At 46.9% G+C, this 21,610-nt stretch overlaps 10 protein-coding genes across 10 annotated transcripts; 6 read left to right on the top strand and 4 right to left on the bottom strand.

The window, feature by feature from the left end:
* Positions 1-125: 125 nt before the first annotated feature.
* Positions 126-1,332, bottom strand: N7466_009326 (uncharacterized protein; the record flags this gene model as incomplete). The annotated part of the gene is made up of 3 exons (XM_057168715.1): positions 126-522; positions 571-1,058; positions 1,114-1,332. 3 exons carry the CDS (start codon positions 1,330-1,332, stop codon positions 126-128), a joined length of 1,104 nt encoding a protein of 367 aa, XP_057017421.1.
* A 1,118-nt stretch (positions 1,333-2,450) lies between these two features.
* On the top strand, positions 2,451-4,530 carry N7466_009325 (fungal specific transcription factor domain-containing protein; the record flags this gene model as incomplete). Its single annotated transcript, XM_057168714.1, has 3 exons — positions 2,451-2,709; positions 2,779-3,985; positions 4,047-4,530. 3 exons carry the CDS (start codon positions 2,451-2,453, stop codon positions 4,528-4,530), a joined length of 1,950 nt encoding a protein of 649 aa, XP_057017420.1.
* A 136-nt stretch (positions 4,531-4,666) lies between these two features.
* On the bottom strand, positions 4,667-6,467 carry N7466_009324 (CoA-transferase family III; the record flags this gene model as incomplete). Its single annotated transcript, XM_057168713.1, has 2 exons — positions 4,667-5,452; positions 5,523-6,467. The coding sequence occupies 2 exons, from the start codon at positions 6,465-6,467 to the stop codon at positions 4,667-4,669; spliced, it is 1,731 nt and encodes a 576-aa protein (XP_057017419.1).
* Positions 6,468-6,928: 461 nt separating this feature from the next.
* On the top strand, positions 6,929-9,209 carry N7466_009323 (acyclic terpene utilization AtuA family protein; the record flags this gene model as incomplete). The annotated part of the gene is made up of 7 exons (XM_057168712.1): positions 6,929-6,986; positions 7,046-7,120; positions 7,213-7,391; positions 7,453-8,093; positions 8,180-8,383; positions 8,457-8,596; positions 8,656-9,209. The coding sequence occupies 7 exons, from the start codon at positions 6,929-6,931 to the stop codon at positions 9,207-9,209; spliced, it is 1,851 nt and encodes a 616-aa protein (XP_057017418.1).
* Positions 9,210-9,366: 157 nt separating this feature from the next.
* On the bottom strand, positions 9,367-11,188 carry N7466_009322 (uncharacterized protein; the record flags this gene model as incomplete). The annotated part of the gene is made up of 5 exons (XM_057168711.1): positions 9,367-9,605; positions 9,661-9,872; positions 9,949-10,467; positions 10,530-10,807; positions 10,868-11,188. The coding sequence occupies 5 exons, from the start codon at positions 11,186-11,188 to the stop codon at positions 9,367-9,369; spliced, it is 1,569 nt and encodes a 522-aa protein (XP_057017417.1).
* Positions 11,189-11,778: 590 nt separating this feature from the next.
* N7466_009321 (glycoside hydrolase family 88/105 protein) lies at positions 11,779-12,909 on the top strand (the record flags this gene model as incomplete). Its single annotated transcript, XM_057168710.1, has 1 exon — positions 11,779-12,909. The coding sequence occupies one exon, from the start codon at positions 11,779-11,781 to the stop codon at positions 12,907-12,909; it is 1,131 nt and encodes a 376-aa protein (XP_057017416.1).
* Positions 12,910-14,470: 1,561 nt separating this feature from the next.
* Positions 14,471-15,106, top strand: N7466_009320 (uncharacterized protein; the record flags this gene model as incomplete). The annotated part of the gene is made up of 1 exon (XM_057168709.1): positions 14,471-15,106. The coding sequence occupies one exon, from the start codon at positions 14,471-14,473 to the stop codon at positions 15,104-15,106; it is 636 nt and encodes a 211-aa protein (XP_057017415.1).
* A 483-nt stretch (positions 15,107-15,589) lies between these two features.
* Positions 15,590-16,246, top strand: N7466_009319 (zinc finger MYND domain-containing protein; the record flags this gene model as incomplete). Its single annotated transcript, XM_057168708.1, has 1 exon — positions 15,590-16,246. The coding sequence occupies one exon, from the start codon at positions 15,590-15,592 to the stop codon at positions 16,244-16,246; it is 657 nt and encodes a 218-aa protein (XP_057017414.1).
* Positions 16,247-17,563: 1,317 nt separating this feature from the next.
* N7466_009318 (LysM peptidoglycan-binding domain-containing protein) lies at positions 17,564-18,728 on the top strand (the record flags this gene model as incomplete). The annotated part of the gene is made up of 2 exons (XM_057168707.1): positions 17,564-17,761; positions 17,829-18,728. The coding sequence occupies 2 exons, from the start codon at positions 17,564-17,566 to the stop codon at positions 18,726-18,728; spliced, it is 1,098 nt and encodes a 365-aa protein (XP_057017413.1).
* Positions 18,729-20,516: 1,788 nt separating this feature from the next.
* On the bottom strand, positions 20,517-21,464 carry N7466_009317 (uncharacterized protein; the record flags this gene model as incomplete). Its single annotated transcript, XM_057168706.1, has 2 exons — positions 20,517-21,344; positions 21,402-21,464. 2 exons carry the CDS (start codon positions 21,462-21,464, stop codon positions 20,517-20,519), a joined length of 891 nt encoding a protein of 296 aa, XP_057017412.1.
* Positions 21,465-21,610: the final 146 nt, after the last annotated feature.

Genomic DNA, 21,610 nt, shown 5'->3' with positions numbered 1-21,610 from the left:
ATTGCTCCGGTTATAATGATGATTTGGAAATATGGAACATTGAAAATGTGCCAATTATTGTATTCGCTCAGTAATGAATGAGATAAGTGACTCGGAATCTTTCCTCGTTCGTTAGATAGCGGGATCTATTCAGAAAAAAGACATCCTAAATCGCCATCCTCAAACCATTTCTTGTTCTTGTTCCACCCCTGCACAATAATATCTTTTCCCACTTTGACAACTTCTGTAACCTGTTCCAGGGTGCCCCATCCTTGAACTCGACTCCCCCAAACAGCAAGGTGGACCCCAACGTGAATCGCCGTTCTAAAAGCCTTCTCATTGGTAAGAGGCCCATAGCCCGCCATGAACCCTTTGATGACCCACAATCCATAATCAACATTCTTGAACAGCTTCAACTCGTAGAGCTCGGCAATCATCTGTGCGAGATCTAAGGCACGGGGCCCGATTTGACAAAGCTCCCAGTCAATCACAAACAGGGTAGTGGCAGGTAATTCAGCAAGTGGAGCATTTGGAATAAGAACACTGGGATCGTTAGCAGCCATAGAGCGAAAAACGATTGTGGAAACTTACTTTCCAGTCCAGAAATCACCATGAATAATTCCAATATTGGAATCTTTGTCACTCTTTTTCATTTCTTCGGTCGCGAAATCTCTCAATTCTTCGAAAGTCCCACGGCTCCCTTCCAGAATATCTGGAAACGTCGCGATAGTGTCCACCAGCATAGCGTAATTGATATAGAATTTCAATTGCTTCATCGCAATATTTTGAGTGATTAAGGATCTGATCTCCGCCTGTTCGGGCTTATTGCCCCATTTATGAAATAATTGTAGCCACACTCCAAGTGATGACCCAATTTCATGGCATGCGGACTCTGACGCGCTTTCGAGTGAATCCGAAAGAAAAAAGTCCTTTAGATTGAGCGCTTGAGGTAAATCATCAATGATCTGTGTGTTGGTTTTCTTGTTAAAGTAAAGCACGCGGGGTGTTTTGACGTTGAGGCCTTTCTCTCCATGGGACTGAAAGCCATCCAGTGCTTGCAGAATGGCTTCTTCGAAGTGCTAACATGGAATTAGTATTCAAGTTTTGGTGTTGGCTGTCATTTCATCAACTAACACATCGCTTTATATCAATTTTGAACGTTGGATTAGAAGCAACATGGTCTTTAGAATGCTTGACGATGATGGAATCCCCGGATGAAGTAAGTACGCCCCGGTAGACGAAATTGGCTGTGCCGCCGGACAGTCGACTGAGTGAGGTGCATTCGAAGGGAGTTTGCGAAATCTCCCTGGCGATCTGATCGCGAATTTCGTCTTTCTCCTTAGTGTTGGCCATTTTGACGTGTATATTGAGAAGTTGAAGGATGGGTGGGCTTTTAATGTTCTTGTTGTTAGTTAAGTCTTGCGCTAAACCATATTTAGTGCCCGCAATGGAGAAAAAGCTCACTGTTAAGCGGCAAGCCACGGCCCACAGTCCGTTAATTGCTGGCACTGCAGATGTCAGTAAACTCATCCTCGTATAGCGATTGAAATTACCAATCTGATTGGTTGGGCATTTTATTACCTATTCAAATCAGGTGAATCCACATGAGTCTTGTTGAGTCATGAAACCAACCCCCTTGGTTGTTCAAGTCATTCATTGTGAAATCTAAGTTCACTCCAGAGTATAGTTAGCATTTTAGACATTGCTGGTTAAGTATGGATAATTTCTCATGGTTACTAGTAGTTAATGATTATCTGCATTGTTAGCTTAAAATGTCACATAGTACTCGCCGCTCGGAGTCGTAGAATTTAGCCTCACCGCCTTCGGATTTACCATCAATTCACAGTCTTATCTACACCGCCCTCGAGCTTCCCTACAGGCTGCAGTTACTGCCTCGGCATCAACCGGCAAAAATGATGTCCGTTCACCTGGTGACCTGGGCAATAGCCCTTTAGAGCTTTGGAGTTTCTGTTTTCCTTTCTCAAATATCGAGATCCTATCCAACACTGAACTACAGCCAATAAAAGTGTTTTGTCTTCAGGCTTTTCCAACTTCCTTTGACTTGCATACTGCCAGCCCCTAATCTGTTCCAAAGTTTGCAACGGCACCCATCGACAGTGGAACATCAAGATATAACCATGAATCAAGTCCAAGCGTCTCGCGTAGAGAAGATGCGATGCGCCAAAGTTAGATCAGAATGGCCAGTCTATTCTCAGCAACCACTCTGCTAATGCTCATATAGGCATGCACCACATGTCGACGTAAGAAAGTCAAGTGTGATGGCAAACGCCCTATCTGCTCCTCGTGCCATACGTTTGGTCTTGCTTGTGCATTTAAAGATACCTCAAACGAGTCTCCGAATTTTAGCAGGTACATCCGCCTTTCGAAAATCCCAAGTCAAGCTTGGATGATACTAATACCACATTCCTTGCAGGGCGTATGTTGAAGGGCTAGAACAAAAGCTAAAACGCATGGAAGATCAGTTGAGACAGGGGGGAGAGACCGGACAGCCCACTCAAAAAATTCTCAGAGATGAAACCTCATTCGAATTCCCCCCAGATGTGAATAGACAAAATTTTGAATCGCATCATTCCCGAAATAGGACAAGTGATCTCCCCTCTGAACCACGCCCACGCTTGCGAGACGAAGACGTCTCTTTGGCTAGCGATGAAGAGTCCGATCACCCATCCTACGTACTTCAGTCACAGGATGGTAAAATGAGGTTCTACGGTAAGTCTAGACATTGAGGGACCTAGCGATTCTTGTATTGCTTGATCTAACGTTCATGCAATATCTTAGGAGCCTCTTCAGGATTCGGTGCGCCATATTCTGAACCAGATGGTCAGAATGGGGCGACGGACAGTAGGACATCCGGGGAAACGGCGGCTCAGCGCAGTGCGAAGCGTTGGCCATTGACCAACTGGATTCCTAGAGTGCTTCAAGACCCTTTTGAGAAGCGGACAACCCAAGCTTTACCATCAAAAAAAGACACCCTAGCCCTGGTGGATGAATTTCTTACCACATTCAACCAGGCGATTCCACTCGTCGATGACAAGCCCTTTCTCAGACTTGTCGAAAGACAATTTTCCTGGAATCCTGATGAAAGTCCTTCATCGTGGGCATTGCTCAATGTTGTTCTCGCTTTCTCTTACAGGGAAAGAGCACAAACGGCATCTGACAACAGTCATTCCTGGAGAGTTTCCCTCGGACATGTCAAAAATGCTCTCAATGTGGTGGTCGAGTTGTTCTTGCGAAATGCAGATTTATCGGCTATCCAGGCATTGCTGGGACTGGCACTATACTTCCAAGGAACACCAAATGCCCAGGCCCTATTCATGTTTTCTGCGGCAGCAATGCGTCTATCACATTCTATTGGTCTGCACCGGAATACGACAACTGGTATGAAAATTTCCGAAATCGAGCAGAGACGGAGGATATTTTGGATCGCTTTTATTTTAGATGCAGATATTTCTCTAAGAGTTGGCCGTCCGCCCGTCCAGGAGATGGAAGATTACAACACTCCATTACCGGACAACCTGCCTCCCGATCGACGAGGCTTAATCTGCATTGATGGCATCGAAGTAAACCTTTTACGTCTACTTGCTCATCTGGCCCTTGTTCAAAGACGCCTCTATCGTCATTTTCATATGGTTGCCGCGGCTCAACAGCCTCGAGAGATGATAATAAAGTCTGCAATGGATTGCGAAGAAGCTCTTTTCGCATGGAGAGATTCTATTCCTGAAGGGCTTCGACCTCAACTGATTTTCAGGTCGGAGCCAAATTACTTCCTGCGGCATCTTGTTCGGATGCATCTTGCGTACCATTCTTGCTGTTCAAACCTCCGACAATTGCCAAAAACACCCGCTTCTACCGATATCATATTGGCAGGCGATAACCACAGGGCGGATGATTATACTGTCAATATCTGCCGTCGCTCTATCGAGGCAGCACGCTCTGCGTTAGCTCTACTGCCTTTAGTTCGCTCCTTCGGCTCTAATTACAAATGGTTTGTCATCAAAAATCGGACTCTACGAATGGAAACTCAAGCTTACTTCTGTTCCCTCAAGGAATGTTCTTTACTTTTTTGCTACAGCATCTGTGGCCTTGGCGTCGGAGGTTGCCGCCGATCCTTCACATAACCTGGTCACCGATGATCTTCAGATGATCCGTGACACCGTTGTCTTCCTGACGAATATCTCATCCGAGGAGCCAAGTACATATGTGGACTTTATTCTAGGGGTTTGCTCTGACCTAGAATCATCTGCAAGACGAGCTGTTCACCAGTATCGATCCGATACACTACAACAAACTGCTTCAAGAACCGATCGTGATTCCTGGCGCACGAATACTGACTCTATTTCTCATGCAGAATCTGCAGTTTATACCGATGATCCCTTGCTTCAACATGCTACTGACCCTCATATCGAGCCAATGGCTGATTTGCTGAATGCACAGTGGTCGTTTCCTCCATTTTGGAGCTGGCAGGATACCTTTACTGGCTTATTACCATCACCAGGTATCAATGAAGGAAAACCCGATGGCTTTATATAATCTTGGAATTTGATATGTAACAGTACAACAAAGACATGACAATTTACCGAGACTGGCCACTATTTCCACCTCACAAACAGCACAATCAACTCATCGCGTCTTTTTTTGCTATTTAAATTGAACTGCATGTTTTTTTTTAAGCCCAGTCGATTCCCCGCTCGTGGTGGCAGTTTGGTACCGGGGCCGAGGTCCATTTCGGTGTGGCTTCCTGGATTCCGAGTCGCGCAACAGGCTTCAGAAGCGATAGACGACCCCAATAACCATCCTCAAATGTCATCATGAGTTCTGAGTCCTCGTCCAGATATCCGGGGAGTCCCTTCTTCCAGCCATCAACGACTGAGATCAGAACCTCAGAAACGAACTGATCGGGTGTGATTGGAGGAAATCCGAACTTTTCTTCTGTTTTCCGAACGAGAGTAGGTGGGTATAATCCTACTTCTTTCTCCAGAGAAATGGCATCGGCAGCTACAAGGGATGTTACGATGTGGTAAGAGCCACCCTTGACAGCACGTTCTCGTACTGCAATCATTGCACCCAGTGCGCCGATAATTCCAGTAAGCATGTCTGAGACAGGTAGTGGGGGCAGCACGCTCTTTCCCTCCTTGTGACCTTGCGATCGACCCATCACATACGAACTTCCTGATGCAGCATCTCCAATTTGTTGCCAACCAGGACGCTCCGCAAATGGACCATCCGGTCCATAGCAGTTCTCATCGACATAAATGATTCCCTTGTTCCTGTCGGCTGCTATCTTCAGGAGATCATGGAGACCAAGGCCCTTTCTGCCAAGTGAGCCCCATCTGAATCCCTGAATAAAGATATCGACGTCTGCGATCAGTCCCTGTAAAAGTGCAATATCCTCCGACTTTGTGATATCAAGATCAACCGTGCGCTTTCCGGCGTTCAGTGTAAGTTGCAGAACCTATTTTTAAAACAAGAAGACATAATTAGTGTCAAAAAATCAGTCAGCTCATTGTGGCGTCTCAACATACATTCAGATCAGCCAATCGACTGCAGTTAACTCGAATCACATCGGCTCCATAAGAGGACAGAGTAACGCCCGCTTGGGGACCAGCAATGATCCGCACCATTTCCAATACCTTGATTCCAGCAAGTGGTCGGCGATCAGATGCCTTTTTAGGCATGGGGACCTGAGGTGTGGGCCTCGCGTATGTCGCCTCGGTGACATTTACTAGCGGGTGTTTGGACAATTGCTTTCCGAACTCGGTCTTTCTCCAACCATCCGGCGAATAGCAAATGCTTCCACAGAGGCCATGACGCACGTTATGCATTTCAAGCTCATCGGGGCTCCACTGAATGACATGACTTTGGATATAATCATAGTAGCCCTGTGCCGTGTCGAAGGTGACATCGGCATTAATTCCCATGGTTTCAAGTGTCTTTCTGGCATCCAGGGAACCATGAAGCTGGTACCACACTTTAGGATCCTTTGTTTGATAGATCGCCGTGGTGCGACCCGCAATTCCCTTGCCGAATCCCTGCTCCATGTCTCTGGCAAAGAGTGATCCCATTTTACCCGAACGTGCGATGGCTGAAACGTCCGAGTCGTTGATGTATGTGGTGAACACAGAACCAAGCCAGATGCCGGCGTGGTCTGTGTCCACCGTCACTTTGTTGTCAACCACCTTCGTTCCGTCTCGAAGCTCTAGCAGTTCATTTCCAACCAGGCCTGCCATGGCATGCAATGCAGCTGAGACCACGGGAGACTTGATGGGTCCCGGGACCATAGGCTCTGCTTTGCCTTCGAACCGAACTGTATCCCATGCTGCTTTGTTCTGCGTGAAGCCAGGTGTGCTAGAAGCCAGATATTCGAATACCCGATGAGCATCTTCGGGCACTGGAAGAACTTCCTTGTCGATGAAGGTGCCTGGGCCGTAAATTTCGGTTCCGGGTATCGTTTGATGCGCTTTGGACATAATGGCAGGATTGTTATGGTAAAAGATTCAGGAGACTGAAAGATAGTGCGTTTGGAGGGGAAATCAAGGAAACTTTAAAGCACACCGCTCTCCTCCGTATGCGGATCCAGATACCCCATTCTGATTATTGTGGTTAGAACGAAACATCTGGATCACTTATTATGGTCTAGTACTATGGGTATTGGTGCTTATACCAACTTTCTATTGGTTTTCAGTCATCCGTGGGATAGCCGGGCCGTGGGCCGTGGCCCACGGCAAACTATTTCCAAGGTTGTCTCCACCCTGTACAGTGGGCGCCACCCGTAGACCTGGCTGGCTTGCCGTCAAGCCGTGGCGCCTTTTTTTACCCCACATTATACCATGGATCAGATCATATTGTTCATTCGTTTATTACTCCTCTCCATTCCCTCATGGAACGAATCTTTCATTTCCTGCGATAGACAACCAACAACTCCTCGACAATGACACGCTACGAAGAAAAGCGACCGGTCAAGGTGGCCAACTGCTCCGGATATCATGGTAACTGTGCTCATTGCATTCAAAAAAAGGTTTCATTGCTAACGTACTATCCGTCGCAGGTGATCCCGCATACGAAATGTATCGCCAGGCAACTCTTGGGGATGTTGACTTCATCACTGGTGATTATCTTGCTGGTATATTTATCCTCCATATCCATACATATCTCCAAACCCAATGGGTCATGGGGTGACGCATTTCGATCAGCAGCTAATGCAAGAACTCGCAGAGGTCAATCTAGCCAATAATGCGTTGACGTGGAGGAGTGGGAAGCACCCGGGTTACGAGGAGACTGCATGGGAAGGCCTCCGTCAGACAATCGATGTAATAGCTGAGAAAGGCATACGGGTGGTCATCAACGGCGGTGCTTTGGACCCCAAAGCCCTGGCTATGAAAACGAAGGCTCTGGTAAGTCCTAGCGCAAACAGATATGGTTCCTGGGCAACTAATCTAGACATTTCTCTCCCAGATTTCCGAAAAAAATCTCAACCTTCAAGTTGCATATTTATCCGGTGATGATTTGTATCCCCTGGTTGGTCCCAATATGCCCAGCACAAAGGAGGAGCTGCTTCATCTTGACTCTGGAAATCCATCCATCGTCCAACCGGATCTCACATATGCATTTCTAAACACCACAAACGATAAACCCACTCAGATGGTATCCGCTCATGCGTACCTGGGAGCTCGTGGAATTGTCGACGGTCTACGGCGCGGTGCAGACATAATTATCTGCGGTCGAGTTTCAGACGCCAGTCCTGTAATTGCTGCTGCGTGGTTCTGGCATAATTGGAATGAGACTGATTATGATAGACTGGCGGGCTCCTTGATCGCAGGACATCTTATCGAATGTTCTGCCTACGTGACTGGCGGCAACTTCTCCGGGTTCGACAAATATCCGTCAGATGATCTCGTTTCTCCGGGGTTTCCCATTGCAGAGATTGCTGGGGACGGAACCTGCACAATTACCAAGCACCCTGGTACACAGGGGATGGTGAATGTGGACACTGTCCGCTCCCAGTTTTTGTACGAGTTGCAGGGAACTGCATACCTGAACAGCGACGTCAGCGCTCATATCGCTGATTTTCAAGCCGAAGATGCGGGAGAAGACCGGTAAGTGGAAATCAAGCTACATTAATCTCACTCACGAGTGCCCTCCGCCGTAAAGAGTGTAAGACTAATATTTGCACTTCTTCCAGTGTCTACGTCTCCGGAATTCGTGGCAGCCCACCACCGTCGACTACAAAATTTGCCGTCTTTTACCAAGGAGGTTATGAGGCACAGATCCTTATGAATGCGACAGGCTATGCTACTACCGAAAAGTGGAATCTTCTCGAGAAGCAAATTCGACATTTCCTCCCAGTTGAAGCCAAAAACGAACTCGAGACTCTTGAATTTCAGAGGTAAGCTTAAGCCAGGCTATAAATCTACATTACTAGTATGCTGGAGAACGCATACTAAATTTTCGAAATACAGAGTGGGAACGCCTTGTCCGAACCCTTCCTCCCAGTTGGAGAGTACAACTTATCTTCGAATTTTCGTTGCCTCTCCCAATGATAAGGCCGTGCTGGCGGTAGTAAAGACTATGGGAAATATTTCACTCAAGCACTTTTCTGGTACGTTTCGTCTCATTGCCGTCTAGAATACTTCTTCCAAGGGACTAACTTGGATACAGGATACCATCTCTCCATGGATCTGCGCACTGCACTTCCTTTGCCCTTCTTAGCTTATTACCCCGCACTGATCAAGCAATCTGATATCACCGAGGCGATCAACTTTGTCGATGATGCTGACACAATTAGATCCTACAAGACAGGTCACCCTCCTAGATATGAAGAGCTTGGGATTCGTGAGAACTATGATACTCCTGCCCCGCAGCATTTTGAAGGTCCATGCAAGCAGATTCGACTAGGAGATATCGCTCTGGGCAGATCGGGGGACAAGGGCGGAAACCTTAACGTCGGCTTTTTTGTCACAGACCCAGCTCACTGGTCTTGGCTTCGGTCTTATATGACCCGGGACCGGATGCGGGAGCTTATCTCCAGTGACTGGAAGGATGGCTTCTTCATTGAACGTGTCGAGTTTCCTCGCATCCACGCTGTGCATTTTGTGGTCTACGGGATTCTAGGCCGTGGTGTGAGTAGTTCCAGTCGGTTGGATGGCTTTGGAAAGGGATTCGCCGACTATATCCGGGATAAAGTTGTTGATGTTCCCTTGCAATGTTTCTAAGCCTAGTCGCTCTATGTTTCCATATTGGAAGATTCTTGCTGGAATAGGGCAGAACGGAAGCCTGTGAATTATACCCTGTCGTTTTTCAATCATTCATATGATTTCTGGAATTCTTCTTTGGCTGCTAGCGCCGAAAGGCAGTCTGCTGAGGTTCCTCCTAGTAAACATATCGGAATCGAATATTTTCCTTGTCTGTCAGATCTTCAAAGCCATCGAGGTCATTGCCAACAGGAGAATCCTCATCCACCCCCTCTAATTCATCCTTCTTTGCATTTTGCTTTTTGAGATGGAACCTGAGGTACAGTAAGATACATTCCAAAATTGTGTAGCACCCAAGGTGAACACTAAAAGCTGTAAAATATCGCGGTGCATCATTGGATCGGAAGATTTGAGGCCCTGCAGGATAATCAGCCAATGCCGAACACTGGGATGGACTTGTGAGTCTTCTTACCGATCGCATTTCCAATTGCCCAAGATATAAAATTGGCTGCAATGACAGTGGACTTTTTTGTTTGGCCCGCAATATTGCGGGAAATCAACGATAATGTCAAGGTTTGCGCCGCCCAGAATGACAGTGTGATATAATAACTAATCAACAAGCCTGTCTTCGTTGCCAATGTCGTGTTCTGAACTGTCATAAGAACAATCGTGCCAATAAACGAGCTACCCGTATTGACGTGTCAGTATTCAGTGAGTGGATAGGAAAGAACATTTTGTACGCTCGGCCCGTAGAACTCACGGTATACAATAAGCAGCCATAACGATCAAGTTTTGTTCAGTTTTCTTCACCAACCATGCCGATGTGAGGAGAACAAGAATGATGTATGCTCCCAGAACCATAGATAGCAATTGAGTCTGGAGGGTTGTAAAGTGGAACCCTTTAATGATGATGTTGGCGAACGTACCCAGTCCACTGGTCGGCATCGTAGTAAAGAGTTGAATTCCACAGTAGCACCACGTCTGAGGATCTTTCAAGGCCTCATGAACCTGGTACTTTCGAAACTTTTTGTTTTGGATTCCTGTCCGGTTATCTCGCACGCGTTCCACCATGAGTCTTTTATCCTCTTCCGAGAAGCATGTGGCTGTCATAGGAGAGTCCGGCATAAATATAAGAACAAAGACGCCGAAAAGGACTGAGAAACAACCGTAGGTAATAAAGAGAGCTTGCCATGATTTGAGCACTTTGTCGGCACCGATCAGGCTGAAGAGATATGCCAGGAGACCACCGATCATTTGCTGAAATCCATTCATCATATACCTATCTAGGCATTAGTATGAAATGTATCAATTTTTCCCATCGGTTCATTTCGGGTAACAAACCAGAATGTCACAGTTTGTGCCTGCTCGGAACGCTTATACCACATACTCGACAGGCGAACGAAACTCGGTTGAGCGCATGCCTCAAAAACTCCAAGCAGGATCCGCACTGTAAGAATACCCCCGAAGTTCTTCACAGTGGAATGCATAGCGAGAATAGACCCCCAAATTATGATGTTGCATCCAAGGTATTTGGCAATAGGCACTCGTTGAATTATCCAATTTGTCGGATACTCGACCACCAAAATGGAGATATAAACGCTTGTCGAGAGCCATGCGTACTGGTAGTTGGAATCCAGCGTTAGCTTTTTGTCCCTTGTATGTAGTTGAGAGGGGCTTACTTGGTTTGTGTCAACATGTGTATCATCAAGAAAGCCCATGATGGAAGTAAAAGACAACGTTCCCTTGTCGAGTGCTTGAACCAGATAAGTGAAAACCATGATTGACAACACCCGACGGTCAATCAAACGACGAAGACGGCGGTTTGTAGGTTCGTCAATCTCCACGCGACCCATGGCAGCATACTTCTGTACCTCATCATCAACACGATCACCCACTTGGGCAGCTTTCAAGTCCTCAACATCGCTAGTGACGCGCTCTAGGTGCATGGGCTCCGCCTCTTGCCTGATATCGCCCGTTTTGCTTTCTCCCAAAGCAGACATTGTTGTTCAATCTTTCAAAACCCAAACGATCAAGATTGATTGGGAGTTTTGGTCACTGAAAAGAGTCATGTACCGCTTGGGAGGCATATCGGCAGATTCACGACCCCATTTATACTGTGTATCTGTGCTTGACTGTGAGTCTGTGACATGTCACATGCCAAGAATGTAAGCTTCAAAATATCAACAACGCACGATGTCCCCACTGATCCTCCAGCCTTGGCTAGTGCTTGACCCCGCGTTCTCCACCCCCAGATTCCAAATGCCGAGACTGATTAAGATTCGCCAAGACGGAGAAATACTAATAGAAATAGACGGAGTCAAAGGATCATATGTTGTAAGCGAGCGCCATTTCACTCCCCTCGTTCTTTCCTTCCCGTTTAAACTCATTCTCTTTGTTAGGCTCGGTATAATAGCGGCCGAGGATTTCAAATGGGCCAGTGATCGGACTGCAGATCAGCAAAGAAAGTATTCTTTTCTACGGACTTGAAAAGGCGGTATCAGCCCAAGCCACTTTGAGGTTCGAGCTAGAAAGCTAATCAAGCTACCTTCATCTCTTACTCGGCAAATTGCACATTGAAAAACAATAAACCATGGCCACCAACGAGAAAAATATTCCAGTCTGTCGACCGCAAGCCCCGGATATTCATAACACAATCAAGAGCCTCATACATAACCAAATCAACATCAAGGACGAGACAGGCAGATTCCTGCTTCATCTGCAAGACGGTCGCATAATCGATACAAAATCCTGGAAGGGCTGGGAGTGGACTCATGGCATCGGCTTATATGGAATATGGAAGTACTATGAGCTCACGGGCGATGAATCACTCCTCAGAATCATTGAAGAGTGGTTTGCAACACGATTCGCCGAGGGAGGAACAACAAAAAACATCAACACCATGGCAGTCTTTCTTACATTGGCATTTGTCTATGAGAAGACCAAAAACCCAACCTATCTCCCTTGGCTCGACACATGGGCCGAGTGGGCAATGTACGAGCTCCCTCGAACACGATACGGCGGTATGCAACACAAAACCTACGCGATGGAGCACAAGCAGCAGTTATGGGATGACACACTGATGATGACTGTCCTACCTCTTGTGAAAATCGGCAAGATCCTTGGTCGAGACCATTATATTACGGAGGCGAAGAAACAGCTGTTGATTCATGTGAAATATCTTTGTGACCCTAAAAGCGGTCTCTTCTATCATGGGTGGACATTCGAGGATGGTGGTCACAACTTTGCAGGTGCGAAGTGGGCTCGCGGGAATAGCTGGGTTACCATAGTTATTCCGGAGATTATTGAGATGATGGAGCTTTCTTCTGTGGATCCGCTTCGGACCTATCTGGAAGATACACTTGATGCTCAGTGCAATGCTTTGCAGCGTCTGCAACAGTCCTCGGGCTACTGGCGTACTTTGCTGGATCATGATGACGAAGGCTCTTACATCGAAGCTTCTGCTACGGCAGGTTTTGCCTTTGGTCTTCTGAAAGGTATGCGCAAGCGCTATATTGGAAATCAATACCGCGACGTTGCAGAAAATGCTGTCAAAGCTGTGCTGGACTCAATTGATGAGAATGGCGAATTGCAAAATACAAGTTTTGGAACTGGCATGGGCGATACGTTAGATCATTATCGAAATATTGCTGTTACGTCTATGCCGTATGGACAGGCTATGGCAATGATGGCTCTTGGGGAATATCTGCGGACTTACATTTGAGAAAACAGTGCATGTTGTATGCTATGTTGCCAAGCTACTTCCAGAATTTCACTAATTATTTTTTGTCATGCTGTTCAACTTTGTTCGTTTTTCTTGATCTGTTATGATCCTTATTCGGCCAATTCAAATACTCCATACACCATCCCAATGATCATATTGAGTATTTATTCTGACCCCTGAAAAACACCAGGCGGCCTTGAATTCGTCAGGGTTCACCCTTCCTTTGGACCAGGCATTATCATTGGGCATGGTTGTTTGTTGGTGGACCACACTGTGGGGCCAAGCTGTGGGTTCCCCCCTCGGCTAACAGCATTTGGCCCCCATCCTAAACGCCTTTTCGCAAGCCATTGTCTCTCAAATTCCCCACCGTCCCGAGAACACCAGTTATCGTGCATTAATATGGGCGGCAAACCGTGGCAGTCTACCGGGTGTGAGAATTGTAAAAAACGCAAAGTGAAGGTTGGCGTCTTTATCCCTCGATTACGTGATATCGGTGCTAACGGTTGAAGCTAGTGCGATAAACAAGAGCCAGAATGTGAACGTTGCATGAAGCGTGGCATTCAATGCCCCGGATATGATCAATACCGCATCTTTCTCCACAACACCCCGACTGCGCATGCGGGAGATAAAAATAAGAAGCAATTGGCGGGTTCGAAACACAATATCGTGACTCCGACCCAGACCCAGGCACAATATCTTAGCCGTGCGAGGCCGTTGATTATACAACACTCAGTCGCATCAGTGCATAATGGCCCATTGAAGCGAGAGCAGCTTTCCTCGGTATATGTTGATAATTACTTTCCTGATGATTTATCGGGAAGTACCGAAATTGATCCATGGTACAGCCTACTATTAGAAGTCACCGGACTTCCAAACAAGCCTCCCATGCTTGAAAAGGCTCTTACTGCAGTGGGCTGCATATTTTTGGGCAAAAGGAACAACGATAATAACATGTTCTATCATGGACTTCAACTATACAACGGTGCAATACGGCATATGTCACATCACCTTAAGCGGAAGCGCAATATTTACAGCGATGAGCTCGTATATACTGTGGCCGTGTTTCAACAGCTAGTGGTATGTTATCCACATTGATGGCATGTTCATTGCATTAAATGACACTTTTTCCATATTTCAAAGCTAACTTTGAATATACTTTCAGTCAATTCATTGCCCCCAAGGTCTTCAAGTATGGCTCGACCAGATGACAGTAACCAACGGGATCTTGAAATACTGTCAGTATCGTGCGAGTCAAAATCCTACAGTTAGATTGCTATGTGTGGCATTCCATAGAATGCGATTGGTATGTGTCTTTCTTTCTCCTTATCGAGTCGTTATATTAATTCGCTTCTTCTAGTTGCAATCACTATCACCCTTGCAGGCGAAGGAAGCGATTGATCCGACCGCCGATAAACTCCCTTTGTTTTTGACTTCTAGGGAAGAGCAGCCCATTGATGAGCTATTAAAACTCATGTCGGAGATGTCACCTTTCATGACAGATCTCAGTGTGATCGATGCATCCAACTTAGATGGCTATCAAATATTGCTATACAACTGCATAATGCACAGACAAAAATTATTCGACTGGTACGAGTTCAACGTCGACTTTTTCGGTGGCCGTCCTGTAACTTGTGATACCATTATCACCAATTGTCCTCCATCAGATTATCTCTTCGGCACACCATACCGTTTCACCTCTTTGGACAATGCTAGGGCACACCATGGGTACTGGGCTGCTTTGTCTATACTTCAGGGTTTGATCGCCCAAGCCCAGTCCCACGCCTACTGTTTATCTCCTGCTCAAGTCGCTACGAACGAGGATTATTTGCTTTCGGAGTTCTACGCCGACGAGATCAGCCGCTCTCTTCCTTACTGTTTGGCTGATGACAAGAAAGCCTGGGGTCCGCACACATCGATCTTTGGGCTGGGCCAGAGTTGTAAGGTCTATACGGAGTTTAGACGGCGGGAGAAGTTTTTATTCACACAGGAAGCTATGAAACATCTCGGGATTATGGGATCCGATTTCAGCAAGCGTATGGGTGAGATGATGTTGTATGGTTGGAGTCTCGTGGAGGGTGTCGATCAAAGCCCTGTTGTATCCTCATCCCCAGTCGAGGAGATATCTCCGGTGGCTGAACAGGTGGTGATAGCAAGGGTCCCGGGTCCGTCGGACTGTATCTCACAGGAGACTATGTGAGAAGAAATCAAGCAAAATAAGGACAGCCAACACACTTCGATAAGACTGCGATAAGACTGCGGATAACGGTTATCACACTCAGATTAACGATAAGAAATAAGCAAATACGTTCTAATGTGGCAATGTCGCTCTGAGTAGGTTCTAGGCCTGTGCCTTCGTGGCCCAGGGTATTGACAGAAGAAAATCGATAATTAAATACGAAATGGCATTCATCGACATTCGCAATAAGCGCGAGACATCGGTTCTGACTCGGAGGTTCAAAAAGTCGCGTAGCTTGAAGTTCTTTTATGACGCGACAAACCGAGCAAAACATTACGGATTGACCAATCACAGGCCTCAGCATCACCTCTCCTCCAATCAGTACTCTTTGAGACAAGTTACAACTTCACACTTGCAGTGGTTTTTTACACCGCCGTCGCCACGGAAAATAAAAAATTCATCTGTGCGTTTGAACTTACCATCGTCCCATCGACTCTTTCCAAAATGTCGAACGCAGTAGCTTTCCAGGCCCAACAGTTCAACCGCCTTCGTGCGCCTGAACGCGGGCCTACGCAGGCTCCCAATCACTACCACTTCTCCGTGAGAACCCTTCCCATTGTTGAGGGGGATGCCGTCTTCCTTGTCAATCCTTACATCAACCAAAGACATTGCGAAGGTCGCACCCGCATCAAAAGACTCTCACTCGAAGCACAAGCAGAAGTGATCGTGCCCCTCCTTTTTGAGTCCTTCCTCACCACATTCGACAACAGCATCTTGCCTCTTGCCATGGACGACCCCGGTGTGCCATGGGCTCCATACAGCTGGAGCACACCTGATGCGGGCCTCGCCCAGGCTGTCTCCGCTAGACTGAGGGCTGTCGGTGTTCGACCGGATCTGTGTCACGTGTCTGTCGCAGACTCCATGGAGAACGACGTGGCTGATACCCTGTGGAAGCAATTCTCTAATGAGCTTATAATTGGCATGGGCGGTATTCCCGAAGATCAGGGTCGCGAGAATGTCGACCAGAAATGTGCTGGTTGTGGAACGACTCCATCGCTGGATAAACCTTTGCGCCGCTGTGCTCAGTGCCAGAGCATTTACTACTGCTCGCGGGTTTGTCAGAGAGGCGACTGGAAGAAGCACAAGGTCAACTGCAAATAGTGGCCCAGGACTGCTTGGGGAATTGTGAATCTTGCTTTTGAGGAAACAATGTATCTAGTACTGACCGTAGCTTCCTGCCTACCTATAACGCCTCCTCCTTGGTGTTATGGACCTGCAGTAAGCTACGGTCATGGGTCAATTACTTCCGGTCAACTTCATAATAAGGTGCGGAGTGTGCACATCATGCTGTCCAGTCATAGGCTTTCTTTTTGGAATCTCAAATGAATTTGTCGGATGTTGACATTACTTGGACAAGTTGAAAGAAATTTCCATTCCCTTCGTTACGGCTTTTTTCCTTTCTTTCTTTTTTTTTCCCCCAAAAAAAATAAAAATAAAAAATAAAATAAAATAAATAAACCTCCGCCCCTGCCGGTATCCATTGCGGCTCTCACCCGGGTGGTGAATTGTTCCAACAAGAGGCTCATCTAAGAAGGCCCACTAAGTAACGAACCACAATTGCAGCCTAAACTGAGTATCCTTTTTTTTTTCTCGGGTTTGCCAATTTCAATCTTGGTATTTGAGTTCCACGGTACCTGAAAAGGGCCGAGGGGCTTTTTAGCGAGGCAGAGCTCAAAGGATTCACGGAGTGGGGAAATGAGGGACTCCTTTACCACACTTTGAACTTGGGGCTCTGCCCGAACCTTTTCTTGTCCAAGTTTCGAATTTTGAACAGTTTATTCAAAGGTCATGGATCTTACACTGTCTATTGTTTATTTGGTCGCTTTGTTAAGCTAAATGTTTCAGTAATTTTTATTGTTTTTCTTACGACATTTTGGGAAATTATATTGATGCTAGTACAGCTATTTGATACGTGACATCAGGGTGTAGCATTATCTTCAAGGACGTGCGCTGGCTAATACCCTTTTTTCCTAGCCTCATTGCGACCCTTGGAGTCCAGGACGAGCATCCATATTGAACTAAATCTTAGCGCTTGGCGTGTCTCTACTTGGCCTAGATCCAATGTAAACCACTTTCTATTGGTCGGGGGCCTCGGCTCGGGAAATTTGATGCTGTACGGACTACTCCGTAGGGCTACGCTGTATGGATTTGCTCCAATGTGGCGTTCGCTGGGCTCTCCAACATGCAGGAACAAAACAGCAACAGCCAATGATCAATTCTGCTTTTTGCTGTCTCATTTTATTTCACTTAGTCCATCTCTCTTGGTGAGGGGAGAGACCCTGTTTTCTCCATACATCCGTCTGACTATTACATATAAGCTGAGGAGCCCTGAAAGAGCTGCATTGTCAAGGTCGCAGGATTTGACACTCAATCTTCTTCCTCACTGACTCACTGTCACTGGTGACTGATTCTCTAGCCATGGTTTTCACAAAATTGATCACGGCTTTTGCAGCCATCGGGGCTACTCAAGCCTACCTTGTTACACCCCCAGCTGGAGCGGAAGTATTTCCAGGCGCCGTGTCGGACTGTAGTGCATGGGCACTGGGTTCAGCGGAGTTTTCATGTGCTGAGGTTGAAGCTGAATTTGGTATCACGTCAACTGAGTTTTATGCTTGGGTACGTTCATAAGCTCACTTGGACGAAGGTCTAATCAATTGAGAGCTGACCATCCATCCTAATATAGAACCCCTATGTGTATCTGCTTTCCAGTGCCTGTTCAATGGTGCCGGGCTACTATTATTGCGTTGATGTGGACAACCTCACGCAGACTCCATACACCTTGTCTACGACCCCGACACCCACCCCTACATCCCAGCCCACTTCTCAAGTTGCGACCACTGCTACCCCAACTTCATCTGGACTCACTACTCCGTCTCCTGTTCAAAGTGGCATAATCTCCACTTGTGATGCCTTCTATCTTGTGGTTTCCGGAGATACTTGTTCCGCCATTGCCACTGCAGAGGATATTTCCCTTGATGATTTCTACACTTATAACCCTGCGGTTGGAAGTTCTTGCGCGAGTCTGTGGGTCGGGTACTACGTGTGTGTTGGCTCATCTGTCGCTGTCTCTTCATCCGCCATCGCTACTACATCGACGACATCCTCTGCTACTGGAATCAGTACCCCGGCTCCTATCCAGACTGGAATGACCTCCACTTGTGATGAGTTCTACCTCGTGGTCTCTGGCGATTCTTGCGCTGCCATTGCTGCTGATTACGGTATCACCTTTGCAGAGTTCTATTCCATGAACCCTGCAGTTGGATCTGGGTGCGCGAGTCTGTGGGTGGGTGATTATGTCTGTGTCGCCTCATCCACTACTACCTCTAGTGTGGCCACTACATCAGCAGTGGCAACAACCACTTCTACTTCCGGTAGTGGTGTTACTACTCCGTCTCCCATCCAGACTGGAATGGTCTCCACTTGCGATGAATTCTACTTCGTCGTCTCTGGTGATACTTGCGCTGCCATCGCTGCTGATTACGGCATCACGTTCGCACAGTTCTACGCCTGGAACCCCGCTGTCGGGTCAGGTTGTGCAAGCCTTTGGGTGGGCGATTACGTCTGCGTTGGTGTAACTGCCTAAGAGGCCTTGCACTGGCCTATTGAGACGGTTGGAGTGATTATGACTAGCCATTTGGGGTCAGATCTGTATGGGTGGAGATACCTCTACACCCTGCCAGGTGAAATGGGTGACAAATTGTAAATAATCCCTACACACATCAGACATACTTGTACTAATAAGTAGACTACTTACATATAATAATGTTCAAAAACATCATATTCTAGATGAATTGTGGCTCGATTCACTAACATGGCACCTGGTACTTGGCAGGGGGCTTTGCTACAAATTAACGACGGTCAGCAAACGGGAGCCACCCTTGGGGCAGTGCATCCATATGTCCCTGGATTAACGACTTGGCCCCCAATGCCAGATTGATTTATTACGAGCGGTATAGTATACCGGCGCTGTCGAATCAATCACCTCGAGTTCCAGGGTTGTTTCTCGGGTTCATGAATCTGGTGGAGATTAACGAACCTCATAGCAAGGCACTAACGGCCGCTCCGACCTACTTTTCTCCAGATCAAGTAAGAAAAATTCCCATGGCCAAGCCACCCGCTTATTTGAGCTAACAGCGAGAAACAGGACCAATGATCACAGGCAATTTTAGTATTTCATGGGCTAAAGTGGTGGTTTAGTGAGGAGCAATCTAACCGAGAGACATTCGGGTGGAGTCAGCCACTAGTCGCGATTAGGACCAAAACACGAATCTGGACACTTTCCATTTAGGAAATTAGCCGATAGGTACGGATTCTACGGAACAGATGTGACAGGACTCAGATGTTCCTTGAGCCACTTGTATCAAACAGCAATACATGTGAGTACCTATAATGGCAATTTGTGTATTTGTGTACATAAGAGGAGTACGCTAGTCCAGTTCCGCGCTAGCATTAGAGCCTCCTTCGCGTCGACACGAACACGGGCCACGGCTGACAGCGCGCAAAAACGAAATGTGGACCCTCTTTATCTTTTATCTCGACGCACTCAGTACCTTTAACTCCACGGCTTACACTAGCTCTTCGCCTGCTGGCACTGCCTTTGTCGCCTTCCACAACCTGGGCCAATTTTGCCACGGAAATCCAGAAATTATCCTAAACATCCATGCCAGAAAGCATTTGAGTTATCGAATGACACTGGAAATCTTTGGTTGGAACTGTTCAATATGTTAAAGACAAGAGGTGGGACCCCACGAGCTAGGTGACGCGTCCCCGATATTCTCACTCAACGATAAAGCAAGAGCTCTCCCCCTTCACCTGCGAACATTTACATCAAGTTCTTAGATTTCTTGCCTCTCATTTCCATCATGACCCAGCCAGTTTCTCACACTGGATCAATCGAAGAGGATTCCCAGTCGCCTGGCTGGTGGTCTATCGAGACGAGCAGCAGAGCTCTTCGTTTTTCCTTGAAAATCTCGTTTTGCATGATGATTTTGTCGATTATCATCGCCTGGTGGAGAGGTGTCATCTTTCCAAACTGTTGAAGCCTATCCATGGCGCAACAGCCCGAGGACGTGAGTTCCCGCACGAGCAAGCACTCAGTGGATCATGGGCTAAGTCCTTACTTGGCATATCGAGAAATCATGCAAAACTATGGGACAGTCCTTATCCCCTTCCTTGCTTATTCCATCTTCTCTATCCTTCCATCTGCATGCAACATCGAAGTCTGATTCAAGCAATACTCGCCTTGCTCTATAAGCCAGAGACTCGCTACTTGGAGCGAAAACCTCAAGGGCGCCATCGATGATATCCTTAATTCGAGAAGACACAGAGCGGTATTCCGATCATTTTCAATTAGACACAATGAATCTTGGGTTCAATATATACTTGTGCTCCACCGGAGCACCTCTTCCACCGAAGAAAATCTGCCGCTCCAACAACCCAGAATAATATCACCCTGAAAAATATGAGATACATCAGGAAATTGCAAATTCCGAAACCGTTTTTCGACTTCCGCATCTGCGGCACGTCGCTGCTGTGCTCGCGTAAGGATTTGGATATCAGATGGAGCAATGTCCCGAAACTCAGCAGGATAGAGTTCGGCATATGGGGCCTTCCCAGTGACAAGTTCAAACAAAGTAGAGCCCAGACCGAAAAGATCGGATAGTACCGTGTTCGGTTGTGCGTAGTCCCTTGGCAAACAATGGGTTGCCTTCTCATACCCAAGGGCAGGGTGCTCGGGATACTGGGATGAGTTGAAATCACCTAGGCGTATATTTAATTCATCATCGACGAAGAACTGGCGCAAGGCAAGGTCTGAGTAGATCACTCCATAGCGATGGATAACTTCCACTGCCTCAATAAGTTGTCGGAACCACTTTGATTGAAGCTCAGCAGAAACCTCATTCTTCTGACAAAATTCAGAGACATCGCCTTTCGGATAGTACTTGACGTCAACGAAATCGGTCCTTCCTCGGGAAGTGCACTGGGCAATACGAGGATGATCGTCAATCATGTTGTAGATAGTCGCCTCACGTATGATGGATTCCATATCATCTTCGCCTTGGCTGCGAGGCGCTTTTCTGATGGTTTTACCGTCAAGGAGGTAAACTTCAGCAAATGCACTAATCGCAAGAAGCTTCTGGTTGCTCCTTTGCTCGATGACTGGACGATGTTTCAACTTAGTTATCTGATATTCGCTGCTCTGTAAATCAGTCAATAGGTAATGTCACTGCTAGCTTCAGTCACTAGGCAGGCTTACACCATGAGATTTCTCATCCGCAATTTGACATTCGTGAGACTGGAAGCCGACAAGGGTGGCCATTGTAACCAGCACTTGAGTGGTAATAATAACTTTCTGCTAATTTCTAGGAGAGTGTGCCAAAGAGACGAAGTGTGTGGACAAGAGGGCAGCTGGGCAAGGGGTTTGGGCATGCCCTGGTGTGATAAGCGTATGCTCATGTGATATCA

Source organism: Penicillium verhagenii (genome assembly GCF_028828195.1).
Source record: "Penicillium verhagenii strain IBT 33310 chromosome Unknown utg000009l_segment0_segment0, whole genome shotgun sequence".
In the NCBI taxonomy this organism is placed as follows: Eukaryota; Fungi; Ascomycota; class Eurotiomycetes; order Eurotiales; family Aspergillaceae; genus Penicillium; species Penicillium verhagenii.
This window is presented reverse-complemented; position numbering and strand designations above follow the sequence as displayed.